Here is an 18,800-nt window from a genome sequence, read left to right as displayed (position 1 = left end):
CTAATACATAAACTTGCAAGACTTATTTAGTCTAAATATGGCATTCTGAATTTGTGTTTGTGGATTAAGCAGCAAAATCCACACGTTTTCTATCCATCTCAGGGAGTGGCCATTTTGCCACTTGCTGTCGAAAATGACATCACAGGTGCCCAACACCTGTTTTCTGAGTTTGGTCATGTGACATTCTCACACTGAGCAATATTTGGTTGTTACATGAGCGCTGAGCAACTGCGATGTCATTTTTAGTCGACAGCAAGTGGCAAAATGGCCGCCATCTTGGATGGCTAAAAATGGGTGCATTTTGCAAAACCGTGTTTAGACTGGTGGGGCTATACAGAATATATTGACATTTTCTGGTTAGACTTCCCATTTGAAAGTTTCAACAGGTCTGCGCCCCTGTGCAATGCTGGTTTTTGGATTGCTGTTTCTCTAAGCCCTTTTAATATCACAGGATAACAATTACATCTATTTCATTTTTTAGGTGTCAAACATCTTCCTGAACTCCTCAAACTTGATGATTCTGTCTTAGAGCTTTCATGTTCAAGTCTTTTTAAAACTGAAATCTGGATTTGCATTCAGATGATTTTTGGTTGGAAGTGAGCTTGTCATGATGCCAGACACACTACCGGGACAAACAATTTGCGGATCAGTGAGCCCTTTTTTTTAATCTTAAATCTTCAGATGTACCCTAATTTCCAGCATTCATGCAGAAAGAACCTGTAACTGGAAGTTACAGATAAATCCCTTATTTTGAAGACAGTGTTTTCTTCTGTGAGCATTCAATGGTGGTTTTCTCAGCCTTGTGCAAGAAGCACAGAGAGCGGAGGGAAGACATGAGTTCAGGTCGCATGGGTTCCTCTGGTACTGTCTGCACGTTTCTCTTTTTCTATATTCTTTATTTGTCTGTGTGTCTTCTCTCTTTGTGTCGCTCTTTGGATGGTAATTTGAGTAACAGCATGTTATATGTAGTGGTGACTAACCCCCCCGCCCCCCTCGCAGGCTCTCAATGTGCCGGGCTGTTCAGCACCACTGTCCTAGGTGGGTCTTCTAGTGCCCCTAACCTGCAGGACTACGCGCGCGCACACCGCAAAAAATTCTCCACCAGCAGTCTATCCTACAAAGACGGTATGTGTTTGAGACACAGCACAGCAGAAAAAAAACAAGTGAAAATTTCATCTTTGACCTCACTATTTAATACAACATCTGGAATGAGGCCCTGTGGAGACTGGGCATGTAAATGCACTGTATACAGATATACAGCTACACATGTATGAGTTAAATTTAAAAAGATTACAGCTGTAAGGATATACAGTATAGTACGTGTTAAGCAAGGCAATGTTTATTATTCATGCCCATACATCAAAAATTAAATGTTTCCAGTCCTGTTTTAGTCACTGCATATTAAGATCCATATCCATTTTAGTCACACAAATGTGTTTTCCTCATCATTCTTTCTCCACACCACATTGATTAGCATGTTTCATTTCAGTAGTTCATATACATGCTACTTCAAGGCCAGTTCAAAACGTTATAGGATATAAAGAACAATAGTTGTTGGCTATTGCACAATTGCCTCTTATAATTTCAGATGAAGTCTCAGATCATTGTCTGTCCGATTGCGGTTTAACGCCAACACATATTTTGCAGCGAATGTTTAATGACATAAAAATCCCATTTCACTGGTTTAAATCTAGTAAAGAGTAGTTGTAGTACTGTAATGCTCTTGGTGTGTTGTTGTGTGTAAGTGAACTTTCAGTAGTATTTGTTTTTTCGTCAATAGAATCTGATATCACTTTTGGAGAAAAAAATGGTCGCCTTTGTTCATCACCTGGCTCTTACACTCCAAATCCCAACATGCCGTTTTTATTTCTCTCCATGAGCCCTGCTGCACTGACTTTCTGTCTGTCCAGTGGTCGGTTAATACAGACACTTAACTTGAGGAGCAGTCCATCTTCAGATAAGTGCAATCAAAACTAAAACAAAACATTTGTGCTCTAGAGTTAGAGAAATCATACAACGTTTTACTGTATATTAGCAGTTATATAATGTGACTTTCTGTATTTTGGCCTAACAGGTAGAAATACTTGCCATTACCTTTCCAATCAATACTGTGTGATAATGTATAGATAATTAGAACTAAGGGCGCTATGATGCGTTTGCCTCTGCTTCAACGGTTGCGTAGCTGATATTGAAGTCTGTAATATTGTTCAGTAGGTGTCAGTGTTGTATCATATAAACATTCTTCTCGTCACTGCTGCCATCCTCATCGCACTTTCGTTCGTCTTTGTCATCCATCTTGTTGCGTCTCATTTTGAGGTTTACTAGTGGAGACATTTTAGTCTTGATCCAGTCTGGATTTTTGTTTCATATTTTTATTTTATTTTATTTTTTTCATGCTAAATGCAGTAAATGGAGAGGGCCACTAAATCTAGGTAGTGTTTTTCATTGTCATTATATTAACCTGAGTACTCATAGTGACAGCTCTTAAAGTTTGTATTTGAGGAATTAAGTTGGGTGCAAATACAAGGGAAGGGAAGGTAGACTTAAAAATTTTTCCATATTAGTATTTTTTACTAGCGAACGTGCTGATAACATATGATCAACAACTTACTGTGGATCCTAGTAACATTAGTGAATTTTTGTTTCCTCAGAATTGTTGTCTATGCCGGCAGTAAAACGATTTTCTGTGTCGTTTGCAAAGCATCCGACTAATGGTACGTCTGCCTCTTTCAAGTATATTATTATCTCACCTTTTGTCTTGCATGTCTTCAAACTTTTTTTTTTTTTTACCTTGGTTTTTTTTCCCCATATGGCCCGCCAGCATTTTAGTTTTGGTTATGTTTGTTTTCAGTTTGTTAGAGATCTATCGTTGCTCTCGCTTTTCTAACATTGAAATTCTCTTTCTAACTAGGATTTCAACTAATTCATAGATTTTTGTAATGGAAAGTAGATTTTTTTTAAATTACATATGGACATTCTTTCCATTTTGGTATTGCTTTATGCTGTATTTATTAAATGTCCTTTTTGAAAGATCCAACAATTCCCTGACTGGTAGATTGACTTAATTAATGCACAGTATGAGTAACTTCCATTTTGATTAACTGGTGGAGCATGAGTTGTTTTAAAGCTCAGTTGCGCTTAAAGTCACTGAAAATCCTTTATTACGCTCGAAACATTCACTGTCACTGCTATCAACTTGTGATTTCACCCTTTCCTCATCAGAAAAGTGCATGTTCAGCAATTCCATCCACACTGCATCGATTTTGTTTAAAATATACAGTGGCGACTCTGTATGTTTTTCATGGCAGTACTACAGAGTATGAAGGTTAATGACTTCAGAGTCATGTTTTTCAGAAAGATTTTGTTCAGATTCTGGTCATTGTGTATTAACGAAGCATTGAACTTTAGAGGAAGACTGACAGTTGTTTTATAATATTTTGGGACAGTTTCTTTTGGTTTTGTTCTGTTAGGGAATAATATGTCATGTATTTGAAAATCATGGGTTTTTTTTCAATTTCTTGAATTATGGATTAAAATTCAGATTTTGTGATGAATAATGTAAAGGAATTACTAGTAATTGACTTGTTAGTTTGTGTTTAGCTTTTGAACTAATCAGGATGGATAGTTTTCTAATGGCTGTCTGGATGAATAGCAACAAATTGTATGGGCAAGTTTGTGTTTGTGTGCACACTTATAATACGGTGCAATTTTTTAAAATTACTTTGCTCTTTATTTTGACACCATGTTTATCTCTTTCTTCAACAGAGCAAATACATTTTTTGTTACAATACCTTAATGTACGCTAAGCCTGTTTATCTGTTATGACCAAGTCATTCACAAGAGGGCTGCCAAGATAAGTTGACAAGTTATGACTACATTGACAATCAAAATCATTGACATTCAAAATCCGTGATTATTAATTTAAAGTAGACATCATGCTTATAAATCTTTTCTTTTTACATTTTAATCATTCAGTTGTGGTCTATATAAAGTGGAACAGCAATGCTTTTGTCTAAACTCCTCGTTATCATAGGCCCTTCTTTTACCCCTGTTCTGAGTAGCATCTGCAACCAAGGCGTTTTGGTGCGGTCTCTTTAAATGAAAGTGAGATACTTCACACCCCGCCACCTCCAGCCCCCGGTCGGACATATTTGTAGTTTGTTAGCAGAGATAAAGTCTTACGGTGCACAAACATTTTTTATTGATTAAAATATGTCAACAACAGAAGACTTGTCCTTCCAACCATATACAACACATAACAAAATAAATCCCCTCATAATATTTATGAGCACGTCCTGTAAACAAGCACTGCAGCCATGTTAAGAAGTAAGCTAATGCTAGCGAGAAGCTAACGAATGCATTTAACAAGAACAAAACAGCACCTTCAATGCAATTCATCTGATACAACTACTCAAAATACATCCAAAAAAAGTGAAAACATACAGTGCACAGAGCTAACATCAGCAGAAAGACTCATGCTAATATTATGAAAAGACTGTGACGTAATTGTTCAAAATACGTACATAATAGAGAATTTATCAAATTGAACGGATTAAAAAATATCCTCCAAATTATTATTATGATAAAAGTATCTGCAGCACTTAGAGTGATTAGATTAACATTTTCTACTATCCTGGATACTCCAAGTGCACAATACAATTTATATAAAAGCGGATATATATAAGTGGATTTTACAATATATGTCTCTTTAATAGTTAATGAGTCAGTGCTTTATGTATTTATTTGGCAATTTGTTTTTCTTTTGAACTTTGTCTCCTGCTTCTCCCGCTAGCTAATCCGGGTATTTTAAACATAAGTATTGTGGGCAATTCAGTGCTGTCGTGCTGTTTGCAAGAGTCGGAAGTTGGGGCACGTTTCACCAAAAATACTGAATACAATGCAAACCTGCCTTTCATAGCAGCATGATGGCAATGCTCGATGGCTGATTTCTTTTCTGACATAGGGACAGTCGCGTCTGTAAGATAGCTGTATTTGGCATCTGCTAAATGTCCAAATAATGAAAGACTTTCTTTTTAGACAATTTCTCAGTACCGTATTTTAAAGAGGCTCCTCTGCAGTAAGTACCAGTCAGAAAAATGCATCCTGAAGGAGAAAAAAACCTGCCTGTCTGTGTCATACGTTTGGCAGAAATTTATTCCACAAAAACCAAGACCAAAAACTGTAGGAATTTCATCCATCCGGATCTTGTTTCTAACTACGGAAAAGTTTTTCTTTTTAGTTCAAAGTAGCTTTAACAAGAAACCTGCATTGCATTGTGGCCACAAATAGAATCCTGGTCAGTTATTGCGACTTTTGTTGCTGTAAATCAGGTTTGTCTTTAAGTTTCAAAGCTTGTTTCCATCAAGAGAATTCTCTTGCCTTGCTAAGAGTTGGGCTGTGACTCAAGTCTTTATAAGACCTGTCACTCCATCCTTGGGTGACGAGCCTAAAAACAGCCGATTGGGTCAGGAAACCTTCAAGATGAAGTTTGGTGACCCGACCATGGCTGCATTTCATTTGTATTTGGTACCATTGCCTTTTGGCAGGAATTATCGCCTGATTCTCCTGACTGAACTGGTCTAACAGAACCAGGTTTGTGAGGCTACAAGGCTTACTCATTCTTTTCAGGTCTGCCCATAATTTTTTTTAATAGGCCTGAGATCAGGTATTTTAGATGACCCTGCCGATAAATTCGACTTTGTTCTCCTGACTCCACTTTGTAACCAGTTTGGTAGTATGCTTCATCTCATTGTGAATTTGGAACACTCATTTGTGCCCAACCTTGGACTTCCTGGCTGATGTCTTGAGATGTTGCTTCAGTATTTCCACATAATGTTCTTTCCTCATGATGCCATCTATTTTGCAAAGTGCACCAGTACCTCCAACAGCAAACCACCACCTCAACATGATGCTGCCACCCCCCATATTTCACTGTTGGGGTGGTATTCACAGGATTGGCCGATAGGGGTAACTCACAATTCAATTCAATTGATTAAAGTGCATTAACATGAATATCACATCACTGCTAGACACATTAAAGAAAATGTAACTTCATAGTTTTGTAAACAAGAACAGCGTACTGCTTTATACTCTGTGATACTCTGTGCACTCGGCGACCCAAAGGGAAACAACTCCGCAGTAGTGATCGTTGGTTGACTTAAAACACTGTATAGTTTTTAATTAAAGTGCATTAACATGAATAACACTACATTGCTGGACATATAGTAAATGAAAATTGATAGTTTTGTAAACAAGAACAGCGTACTTCTTTGTGATTCTGAAACACTGGTCGAACTTGCATCACACGCATTTAGCTTCACTCCCTTCACTTTTGCTATAGCATTAGTATACAATGTGGGAATGCTGTGAAGTGTGATTGGGTAGCGCACAACTGTAGTGATCGTTGGCTGACTTGGTTTGTCTTTATTATAACCTTCGTGGCGTTCACCATGAGAGCGAACAAGATGGCTTTGTAGATTCATAGTGGTGCTGTTACGGCTCGGAAAACAGTTCTTGCAGATTGTATATTTTTTATTTTTTATCCAGTGTTTGTCAGTCAAGCTGAAGAGTCTCCACACTTTTGGGTCAAATCCTGCAGGTGGGTCTTTGCATCCTTTCTTCTTTGAAGGCCTCTGCTTCTGCCTATTTTACCCAATTTATGGGATTAGCGCCCCCGCAACAAGAACGAGCGATTAAGTACTGACGGTGACAACGGGTTAAATCTATTTTACGCATTATGTGCGTTGCGTTAGTGTGTTGTCATAAAATATCGATATTTGCTGTCAGTGTTTCAGTTATTTATTCCAACAGAGATTGCAACAATATATTGCAATATCTAATTTTTTTCCCCACCCTTATTGCACGTGCTATCATTTAGAATGAATTCTGATTCATCGTCGTACACACAGTTGCGCGGGCTGGTGATTTTGCGTCTAAACATTCCTACGCATTTATTTGAATTTGAATGAAGTACATTGTTTTAAACCACACTAACACAAATGTTTTAACCTTTCTCCTGTTCCCTCTGAATCTCAAAATGATTGCACTCACAAAATAATTGTAACCTGTGATTGAGCTCTTCCCGACAGAACAACAAAAGTGCATGTTTGGAGAAGTTTTTATACCTCCCTCATCTTCTGAGCAGGTTCGTGTCAGTGCCAAGTTAATCGTCGAAGTTTAGTGATTTTGATACCTAATGTTATGAAGCTATTTTTTATATTTTTGTTTAGCACGTGTATTGGCTTAGCAGCTTGAGCTTCTTCTAACTGTTTGTTAGTTGTTAATATTTGATGACTGATATTTTAAAAACATTTTGATTATTATTATGATTATTTATAAGTCACATGGAATATCAAAAGAATTGGTTCAGGAACAGTTTTTTCCTTCGTCCAATAATCGACCATCTTCTCTAATGTCAAATAGCTCCAATCAATCTAACATTAGCAACATCTGATGGAAAAAGTTACCTGCTCTCAAAATAGTTTTTGGTTGCATGCCAGACAAGCAATTACTGCTTTTATGGCAAGTCACATCACATAAACATCTTAAATTTCCTTCCTAGCATTTATAACTGGTTTTCATGTTCTCCCGGTACTGAGGCTTCCTCTGAAAACATGTATGTGAGATTAATTGAAGGCTGTAGAATTCCCAGGTTAGTGAGAGTAGTTATTCCCTGCAATTGACTCGCTACCCTATGTCAGCTGACCCATGACCCCATTGAGAACAAGCGGTGTAGGTAATGAATAATGCTGCACATTCTTCAATCAAGACCAAAAAGAAGTTGACTGGTGTGAAAAACGCGAACATTAAAGCATCACCTTCAACCAGTGTAGTGGTGGACAGAAATGAATGCTTGTGCCTCTGAGGTGAGTCACTATTAAGACTGAATCCAACTGATGTGTTAACTCAACCTAATTTCTATTACACCTTAACATACATGTGCAACTCAAAGTGATACAGATAAAAATAAATAAAACAATTTAACAATGTAAAAGCAACCCATAAAACCTGACCACAAAGACCCAAACTCACCACCACCAAATTCCTCCCTCACACCCACCCAACCTCGGGACCCCCTGCCCACCCAAAATAGTACTGATAAACCATTTGAAAATACATAGGTATACAATATATACATTCATTTAAAAAAAAAAAAAAAACGGCTTTTTAATGAGGCAGAGAGCACAAGTGACTAGAATGAGGATTTTTCTGTATTACTGTCAACTGTGCATTCGTCAAAAGAAATGTTTTTCTTTTTTTTCCCCTAGCAAATCAGTCTTTTGAAGGTTTTTAAATTTGACTTGCGCAATGCAAATTTTACCATGTGTGTTAATCTATAGCTACAATGATTCAGGAAACTGCCATGTAACCCTTAATTCATAAATATTACTAAATATATGACTGTTACATATTATATTATAGTATATTATTATGAAAACTTGCTACAGAAAAAACAAGGACGGATTTGGGTTCAGATCAAAAAATAAATCTACGAAGGTTTACTTACACCTCTGATTTTCAAACATATATGTATAATAATAATAATAAAAAAATAAAACTTTGTTGACCAGTGTTATTGTCAACAACAATATTGTATTGAGCAGCCAGACAGACATGTGTACCACTTTTCCATGTTGAAAATAAGTTTAAATTTCGGTCATCACAAACGTTTACTCATTGCAAAATTCCCAAATCCTGCTGCGGTGCCAAAAATAACAAAAAAAGCAAAAATGGTATATACCTTTGATATGCTCACTGTGTTGCAGTCCCACAAGATTTGCTGCTCATGTTAAAGTTGTACTTCCACACAATGACCAATAGCTTTTTTTTTGTTTCTTAACAGCTTTAAAATGGAATGTTCAGTAGAATTACCATTACTTTAAAATAACTGCACAATTGGGGCGTCTATGACTTGACATCTACATACAGCTCGCCCCCCATTGACAAACTATGAATGTCTCTCTCTTATTTTCCGCTCATCTACTGCAGTGTCTTCTTGCCATCTCATCTTTCAGCCTTACAATCTATCATCCCATGTCTTTGGTATTGTTGGTCTTCTGTTCCTTTGTGTCCATCCTCGCTCTCCCTGTTCTTCTCCAGAGCCATTGGAGGAGCACCATGTGGCCCAGTTGTTGAGTCGGTTCTCCTCAGAACTCAGTCTGGGCTGCCACCTCTCTCTCGACGGTGCACTCACCCATCATCTCCACCAGTGCTCCTACCACCTCCGCCTCTTCCGAAACTGGCTTATCTCTGGCCAGGACCCCATAGAGTACCTTCATGGTTAGACCCTGGCCCGCCCTAGATGCCCAATCTATGCCTCGTCCAACCACTGCAAACGGTGTAGTCTTGGACTGTGCTTGGCCTGTGGTGGACTCGTGTTTTGCCACTTGATGTTGATGCATGCTTGCCTGTTTCTGTGGCTATGCAGACTGCAAGCTGGCTTGGTGCAAATAAAGCTACCTATTTCCTTCCCCACCCTGGTAAATTGAAGGCAAATTGTCTGCATCTACTAATTGATTAGATACAAAGATCTTACCAAAAATATCGGGGGGGTTTTAAACTGATATGAATCAAATAATGTTTTAAATTTATTTTTTGTAATTTTGCATATGCGTATTTAAATAATAAATTTACTACGGGTACAAGACAAGCTATTAGAACTGGAATGCCAGTGATATTGGTAGAAGTAGTAGAATCTACAGCGTATAAATATTTCCATCAATAAATAAGCATCTAACAACTTCTCTTTGTAATGTCCTTATCAGCTTACCAACACAACATGCCAATACCTGTCATCTTGTGGATCTTTTTTTTTTTTTTAATTCATATTTATTTATTCATTCATTTTACTGACTTACTGACCAAAACACATTTTACTTTTATGCAATATTCTAAATTAAAATGTGTTGAAATTAGCTTTATTCATTCTTATGTTTATATATAACTAAGTGTATTATATAAATATAATATCACAAGTTTGTGAATGCGTTCCACGCCACTCACAAAAAGTTAGGGCTAGGTATTCGGTTTTCAAGTGAAATTCTGAGATGAACCTGAGATGCACTGCAACATTTATAGTTGAACTCAATTTGATCTTGTGTAAAATTTTGAATGTCCAACTGTTCAAAGTTTCAGTATTTTTTGTTCAATTTGCTGTTCTTTAACAAGGACCTGAATGGCAAAATTCACAACAATTTTTTTAATTGCCAAGGACATGCCTTTTCCAGTTTCTCTTGCTCTGTTGCAACCTGAGGATGACACTGTGACTCTCGAGGCAGGAAATGTGTTGGTTAGTTCAAGGATCAAATAACTGTTCTGAATTTTGCCATTCAGCTTCTTGTTAGAGTGCAGAAAGTTGGACATAAAGTAATGAAACATTAAACAGTTGGACTTTAGCAAAGATTTGTTTCAAACGTCACAATGCATTCTAGGTTCACCCTGAAATTTCATCCAAATGCCGAATAGCCGTAACTTTTGCTTGTTCTTCTGCATCGCTGAGATTGTAGATGATGAAGATTGAGTTTGAGCTCAATGCTGTGCAACTGAGCAGCTCTGTTGACTACTAACACCAGTTAAACTGACTTTTATAACGTGTCAGACCTGATTTTGCAGCTGCTGTGTGCTGCTCGAGGCAAGTGTGTGCAGGAGGGCTGTTGGAGTTTTAGAATCTGCTTGGGCCTCTGATTTGTAAGACTTGTTATTTGATATGGCACAATGTTGTGTTGACATCCAGCATGGGTTTTGAAACATAGCTGTGTGGAGATGAATGTTAGAATCTGGTAGCAGTTCTCACAACATGTTAACCTGTGTTGTGAAGAAAGCTGGGTATTGAGTATGAAGTGCGGAGTATTGAACCCGCTTTCTCATGTGGCACCCAGTGTGGTTCAGTCCAGGTGCTCATCTGGCCACCCAGACCAACTAAGAGCTTTTAATGTATGTCTGTCTATATCATTTCTCTCCTGTACCACAGGCTTTGAAGGATGCTCCATGGTGCCCTCCATCTATCCTCTGGAAACACTACACAACTCATTGTCACTCAAACAAGTCAATGAGTTCCTCACAAGTGTGTGTGAGAGTGCTGGAGATCCGCATACAAGGACCTCCAGAGGTTAGCCACTATATATGAAATTAGACTAGTGTGAATATTTGGACTAATCACCGCTTCATGTTTGGACTTCTGTCTCCGCAGCGCTGTCAGCCATGTTTGGGGCACACAGCCATCCATCAGGAGATGGTTCGTACATCCCCCACAAAGCCCTTTCCTCGTCCATGTCTCTCAGGTCTCGTTCGGACAGACCTCCGTGGTGTGAGTATTGACCTTATTTGAGTTAGACTGTTCAAGTGTTCCCTTTGCTTACTTACTCGTGGAAATGGGGCTCATCACCAAGCAGTACAATTAGGTCCAAGTTCAGTCACAAAATATTTTGAATATACAGTGCCGTGGAAAAAAATATTTGTGTGGGTGTTCTTTTTTATTTTTTTTTATTTGGGGTGTTTTTTAATGGCGTAATTTTTGAATGATAATTTTATTTATGAATCCATCCAGCCATCCATTATTTACCGCCTACCGGCTTGGCAGGAGTGCAATGGTACAATAACAAACGCAAATTCACTGTTTTTCACCTACCGTATTTTCCGCCCTAAAAGGCGCACCGGGTTATAAGGCGCACCTTCAATGAACGGCCCATTTTAAAACTTTGTCCATATATAAGGCGCACCGGATTATAAGGCGCATAAAATAGAAGCTATACTGCATCAAACTGAGGTTGACTAGGGTTGCGGTATGCATCCACTAGCCAATAACCAACGAGCCCTCTGTAAACAATCGCGTTTCTCAAACGATCTCCTATAAAATGATCAGAACTGACTAAAGTTCGATCTAACGCATTGGTACTACTTACCTATGTTTCCCTTCCATATCGATCCGTAGATTTACTCGAAACATTAACAGAGCAGCCTATTTTGACATGAAATAGCCTGGTACGTATAGCAGCTATCGCAATAGCATTAGCCATCCGCAAAGTCTCACGAGCCTCAGTTCGCAATCTCCCATGAGCCTCAGCAAAGTGTAAACAATCGCGTTTCTCAAACGATCTCCTATAAAATGATCGGAACTGACTAAAGTTCGATCTAACGCATTGGTACTACTTACCTATGTTTCCCTTCCATATCGATCCGTAGATTTACTCGAAACATTAACAGAGCAGCCTATTTTGACATGAAATAGCCTGGTACGTATAGCAGCTATCGCAATAGCATTAGCCATCCGCAAAGTCTCACGAGCCTCAGCTCGCAATCTCCCATGAGCCTCAGCAAAGTGTAAACAATCGCGTTTCTCAAACGATCTCCTATAAAATGATCAGAACTGACTAAAGTTCGATCTAACGCATTGGTACTACTTACCTATGTTTCCCTTCCATATCGATCCGTAGATTTACTCGAAACATTAACAGAGCAGCCTATTTTGACATGAAATAGCCTGGTACGTATAGCAGCTATCGCAATAGCATTAGCCATCCGCAAAGTCTCACGAGCCTCAGCTCGCAATCTCCCATGAGCCTCAGCAAAGTGTAAACAATCGCGTTTCTCAAACGATCTCCTATAAAATGATCGGAACTGACTAAAGTTCGATCTAACGCATTGGTACTACTTACCTATGTTTCCCTTCCATATCGATCAGTAGATTTACTCGAAACATTAACAGAGCAGCCTATTTTGACATGAAATAGCCTCGCGGGTACAACAGCTATTCGGTGACGCCCCCTGACTACAGTTGCCGTAATGCTGGGAAGCGATGCGACCTTGTAATTTACTAGTCGTACTAAAACGTACTGAAACATTTTGGCAGAGCACTGTGTACAACCAGTATGGATCAACAAATTCATCAGTTGATCCATATATAAGGCGCACTGGCCTATAAGGCGCACTGTCGGCTTTTGAGAAAATTTTAGGTTTTTAGGTGCGCCTTTTAGGGCGGAAAATACGGTATATTGAATGAGTATGATGTGCTCAAAGCTTTCCACATTTGATGAAAAATCTGTTTTAAAGGCATAGTTGACTCATTGGAGAACCGCCTGCCACAAATTGGGCTTCGTGCGTGGTAATAACTTTGGTAGTAAAGCTATATTTGAAGTGGGTTGTCTGGTATTGACTGTGCAATGCATCTTTTTTTTCTTCTTGGGCATACATAGGCTCTTGTGTTGAATCCTCATTAGGCCTTTTCCCCATTGCAAAGATACTTTCCAAATATATCTGTTTATTTTACTCATTTTGCTAGCTTGGGAATATAATATTGTCACACGACCGAAACAACTTGTCTTGTGTCAAGCTTCACATTTCAAAATAACATTAACTTATACTTTAAGGTTTATGTTTTGTCAAAACTTACCAAATAAAATGTGGATTTAAATCACTGCAGTTTCTGTAACTATCATGGTAAAATGCAGCAGAATGTGAATAGTTTTCCAATTTCCCATGTGCACCCCTACATTTATTTTTAAATCACTGCAGTTTTTGTAACTATCATGGTAAAATGCAGCGGTATGTGGATAGTTTTCCAACTTCCCATGTGCGCCCCTAAATTGTTTTTAAGCGCAACCTAAAGTAAATTAGGGGCTATGTGCTTTTTGTAAAACATGTTAGTTTGTAGACCTGACTTTACAAATGACCACAGCTACATGTACATAAAGTAAAAGTCAGAAATATAAAAACACACACAGTTAAAACAATAAATTCCTAACATAAACACCATAAAGCTCTAAAATGGTGCAGTCTCATGCTGAGTCAAAAGCCAAAGAATAAAACTGCTTTAAGGTGAGTTTTAACGATGGAGGGGGCTTGCCTAACATTTATCTCAATGTTGCAAATCACAATTTTGGCTTATTCTAATTTGTACTTTGGTTTTCCTATACCAACAGATAGCAGTGGTCCATCCAGTACCGTATCTAGCGCCGGACCATCTTCTCCGACTACAGCCGACATCTCCCCACGTTTCAGTTTTAGTGATAAGATTTCGCTCACTCCTCAGAGTAGTGAGGAAACCCATTCCTCTCAAAACCTCCCTTCCCAGTCAGCACCTCCACTGGCATCGCAGGTTTTTGACCCAAATTTCTCTGCTGTCTCAACCCTCCCTGAAGTACCACAGACTCCAAATAACTCACCAGAAGATGAGAGCGAGCAATGTCACGGTACTGATCGTCAATTTGATGATCCCGAACACACACAGGAAGGCCAAGAAACTTGTTTAGCCGCGGACCTTCCCAGTGGTGGCGTTCTCGATGCTGCTTTGAGGCCACCCTGCTCCCCACTCGCCGAGCTCTCTCTAGGTCGGATGGAAGGCTTCTGTCTCCCGAGCTCGCTGCCTGTACTGCTGGAGCTCCGAGAGAGCAGCAGTGAGGCGGGTTCCAGCTCCCAGACGCCTATGTCTCCCGAAGGACACGACGAGTTCTTCGACACCCAGGAGTCGGTGGACTTGTGGATAAACAATCCAGAGAGTCTCCCAGAGTCTGAGACACCTTTTGAGGTCAAGGCTGATCCTCCAGCAGAACCATGATGCAGATGGACAAGAAACTACCAGGCGTTAGTGGGTACTGAACAGAATACTGGCTCTCTCCTCTGTCCCGTGACTCTGTTATCTTGCCAATGCTGTTTGTTACCCGTATAAATATGCTGACATGAGCCTAATCTAACAAACTACTTGTCCAGTCCATCAGACGTAACCTTTAAAAGGCAAGTCAACCCCTGAATTTTCTTTGTAATGTGTTCTGTGCAGCCCACCTCGTCAAAACTGTTCTGATTAATAGGAATTTGTATTCATCAGGCAAAATCCACCTGTTTTTATCCATCTCTGGGCAACCAAGTTTTCTGAAGCCGAGCAATAATTGGTTGTGACCTGGCAACTGTGATGTCATTTTCAGTCGACAGCAAGCGGCAGCCCCTGAGATGGATTATAAACAGATAATTATTGTAAAGAATTTGTGGATTGACTTTCCCTTTAACAATGCTGTTCTCTAAGGACAGAGATCTCAATGTTCCCCTTCGCGTTTCCGTAAATCACAAGTGTTAACTTGGTGTTTGGAAGGTAGTGTGTTATATTTAGTTGTATGAAAAAATACTGCTGATCATTTTCCAGATTATCCTTTATGAATCGTTGTTTTTTCGGATCAGCAATTTCAGGTAAATATATAATATGACAGACAAACTTGGAGAAGGGAAATGAATTTGATTGGATTTACAGAAAGTGCAATATTAGTTCTAAAAAAGGGGGCAGTTGGAAAAAATTTAGGCAGAAAGATGACATCAATAATTTGCAGAAAGAACAGCCTTCCTACAGTTTCCAGTGAGGGAGTCTGGTTCGAGGCAATTTGGAGCATTCTTTACAAATCCTGGACATGATTTGTAAAGAATGCTCTAATTCAGTCCAGTCATCAAACAAATTACATTAACATTTATTTGAGTTGATTTGTCTTCATTTTCATTTGTTACAGTACAATTAATCCCAGAGGCTATCGTAAAGGCGGCTAAGAGTAAATCAAACCTGTTCCTATTCATGTTGCAAATCATTGTGGTAGCACCTCGCAACAATCGTCGTTGGCTCCTAATCAAACGGCCGCTTGAACTGACACTTATCGCTTGCCCAGAGCTGCATCGACAGAGTTTGTACTATGTATAAAGTGGAGATGTGTGTAGTGTACTGCTAACTGCCAAAGTCCTTAATACTTTCAAAGTTTCTTGTTAGAAAAGAAATATTTATTTTGACGAGAGAACAGTATATTCAGTAACAGTTGGGCAAAACTGACCCCGTATTGTGGCAACTTTTCAAAACAAATACTTTAGTCAAAGGTGATATTTTACTTTTGAAGGTGCTTTTATTGTGGCAAGCACTTATGTAGCAAGCATAATTGTGTTTTGCTTTGTGTTAGAAAGTTATTCAGGTATACGATTAGGCTGATGTTCCACTTTAATCTACGATCCTATATGGCGAGATGGCACAAGTGAGTTGTTGAAACTTTACAATCATCTATTCCGTGTGCACTGGGAAAGTAATGGCACCATTGTGTTTATGCGCTGCTTTTTGCTTCAGTGCAGGTTTCTTTTTGCTTCATCAATAATGTGGAAATCTTTTAGCGTAAGCGTTCTGACAACTCCCTTGTATAGATCAAGACAAAGAATTATATCAAATTTCAAAAGTATTTATGTTCAGGAGGGAAAATTATTTCATTATATGAGTGACCTAATCATGAAATAAACAAATACACTGTTTCCTTGAAACAGATGTTTTGATTAATGATTTTTTGGGTTTTTTTTTTATTGCAATTCTTTAACAATTTAAAACAGTTCCCATGGTTTGATAACATGAATATGCTTTTGTCCAAATTCGACATACCCTTTTTAAACCCCTTTGTTTAAAACATCCATGCCACATAGAGGAGTCAAAAAATACAACTGCTTCATTCAGCTGATTGGAAGCTTTGTTTTCCCAACACTACCAAGAGTAGCATTTGCTCCTTAAATGTATCCTTTCTTAGAGGTTGGCTTTCCTCTATTGCAACTTTTCACGCTGTATTAGTAACAATACAAGATTGGAAACATTTTGCTTCAGTAAATGATCATTTATTTGTCTTCATCGCACTTTCCTCTTAAGACAGTAGCTATCTTTTTATTTTTTTACTTTTACACATTTGAGGAGTAAAACAGAATATTGCACTCAAAACAGGAGATGGGGGAGGGTACGAAGCAAAAAGAATAAATAAATCCCAAGGCTTTCTTTGCAGTACAACAGTCATTTCACGTGAACTTCCACAGTACTGGACGGAGTATCCTTAATCTCGAACTGTAAAACAAAAGTTATTTTCTCATGTACTATAGTCATCTGGGAGAATTCAGAGGGTACACATGCACAGACAAGCATTGCTCAGTGGAGGACAGCAGGACTCAAATCACATTCAGTGAAAATGTAGCAGTCAAACATGGATAGTTTACTATGTCTGAATCATAGGTAGTACAGTCATGTCCTTCTCATATGCAAATATCATAGTTATTACTAGTCTGTTTAATGCAGAAGTATTACATATAACATCGCTCATAGAGGCCGAAACAAACAAAACACCATCTTGACCTTTACTCGACATTGTTTCCTGTCACCCAAAGAAACACATGGATCGTTAAATGATGCATGCTCGTTTTTTGTGAAAAGTGCTCTTCATGACTTGGAGATGTGCTGCTGGCCACAGTAAGCCGTTAGATGTGCGGTAAACAAGGCAACCAGGAGATTTCTAAGTCCTCCACAGAGAACATAAAGGTAATCTGCATCATCACATTCAAATCAACTGAAGCTTCTGCCTGCAGCCTGTTTTCTGTTAAAGAGAAGAGCCATTGTCCTTATGTACAATACAGTACATACATCACTATAGGAAACTGATTAATATGCCACAACAACCGTATAGACTTGCGGATCTAAAAATGTTGACCCTGGTTTTTGTTGGTCCTGTAATCTGTTCGATTATTCATTTGGTTCTGGTTGGTATATGAAAATAATACAAATTCCACAACATAAATGCTAAGAATCATTATTAAAGTCACCAGTTCAACAAATGAATAAATAAATCACAAAGCAATTCAATGAAAGTTTTAAAAAAAAAAAAAGCCACTTGAATAGTAATTTATTGATAAACAATCAATTATGAACATTTTCAGTCTATGAAAGAATATCAAAACAGAAGTATAATTTGTTCAATTCAGTCTTTTGTCAAGAAATGTGTTATTTACTAAAGTTTTCAGTGACAATCCTGTCCTCATCACATTTGAACAAATTTGCTTTGACTCAAGTTTTGACAGAATGTCAATTAGAATTTTACTTCAACTACAGTGATCCCTCGCTACTTCGCGTTTCGTTTATCGCGGCTTCACTACATCGCAGATTTTTTTTCCAAATTAAAAAAACATTTAAAAGTCAAAATAAAACTTCTAAATTAAGGAAACGTGTCTAACCTTTAGGACAATGTAGTATTGCTCCAAATGTTCGTTTACATTCCTTTAGAAGTCCGTTTTCGCGTGTTAGCACGATCGCGAATTAGCATCTTTCCGCTAACTCGTTAGCCTGCCCAGTACTTCTTGTTGCTGACCGTACTTTGCGGATTTCACTTATCGCGGGTGGTTTTTTGGTACTAATTATCCGCGATAAACGAGGGATTACTGTATATTCGTATTGCTTTTATTTTCCACCAGAGCCCTTTAATGTTGGAGCTCAGAAGTTTTGAAAGGGATGTTTCCTATTATCCCTGCAGTCTGCAATACAGTACAAGTCTGGACCTTTATACTGAGGCCTGGCGTGATGGATGCGAGAAGCAGAATTTTTAGAATTCTACAGCATCCCAATTTTATGTTGCGACTGTCTCGGTTTCTGGATGATAAGTGAATTTTTGGGAAAAATCTAATAAAATGATTGCGTTCAAATACATTAAATCATTTAAACCTACTAAAAAAGTTTGTAACCATTGCATTATTATTGTCATAAAGTAAATGGGAAAAACTGCTTTTAATTTTCTACACTGGTTGTTATTTGTGCTTTTTTTTTAACTGGCAGCTTGTGGAAATCAATGACCAAAACACTGATTTGATGCTTTAGAAAGTGCTATACTTGCAGTACATGCTTTTTGTGCACTCGCGTCACCGTCAAAAGTCACAAAAACTATTGAGACTAGCTTGTCAAATCCTCTTTCACAACTGCTCATGTCCAGTCTCAACAACAAATAAACATCTCCACCCTTGCACTCTCCTATCACAACAGGACTAAAAGGCAC

At 38.4% G+C, this 18,800-nt stretch overlaps 1 protein-coding gene across 14 annotated transcripts in view; it reads left to right on the top strand.

The window, feature by feature from the left end:
- ppip5k1a (diphosphoinositol pentakisphosphate kinase 1a) overlaps window positions 1–16,288 on the top strand; it is a 33,564-nt gene extending 17,276 nt beyond the window's left edge. For 4 of the 14 annotated variants that reach the window (XM_037247613.1, XM_037247612.1, XM_037247611.1 and 1 more), the window contains exons 26-31: window positions 1,000–1,125; window positions 2,652–2,714; window positions 9,100–9,279; window positions 10,970–11,107; window positions 11,189–11,305; window positions 13,917–16,288. In XM_037247613.1, the coding sequence (XP_037103508.1) occupies window positions 1,000–1,125; window positions 2,652–2,714; window positions 9,100–9,279; window positions 10,970–11,107; window positions 11,189–11,305; window positions 13,917–14,551 (1,259 nt within the window). In that variant the 3' untranslated portion in view covers window positions 14,552–16,288. Of the gene's footprint in view, window positions 1–999; window positions 1,126–1,780; window positions 2,629–2,651; window positions 2,715–9,099; window positions 9,280–10,969; window positions 11,108–11,188; window positions 11,306–13,916 lie in introns of those variants that run through there. The other 10 variants (XM_037247623.1, XM_037247616.1, XM_037247615.1 and 7 more) reach the window with 5 other exon arrangements.
- Window positions 16,289–18,800: the final 2,512 nt, after the last annotated feature.

Source organism: Syngnathus acus, chromosome 3, assembly GCF_901709675.1.
Source record: "Syngnathus acus chromosome 3, fSynAcu1.2, whole genome shotgun sequence".
Taxonomy (NCBI): Eukaryota; Metazoa; Chordata; class Actinopteri; order Syngnathiformes; family Syngnathidae; genus Syngnathus; species Syngnathus acus.
The sequence above is the reverse complement of the archived record's forward strand: the minus strand, read 5'-3'. Positions and strand labels throughout refer to the sequence as shown.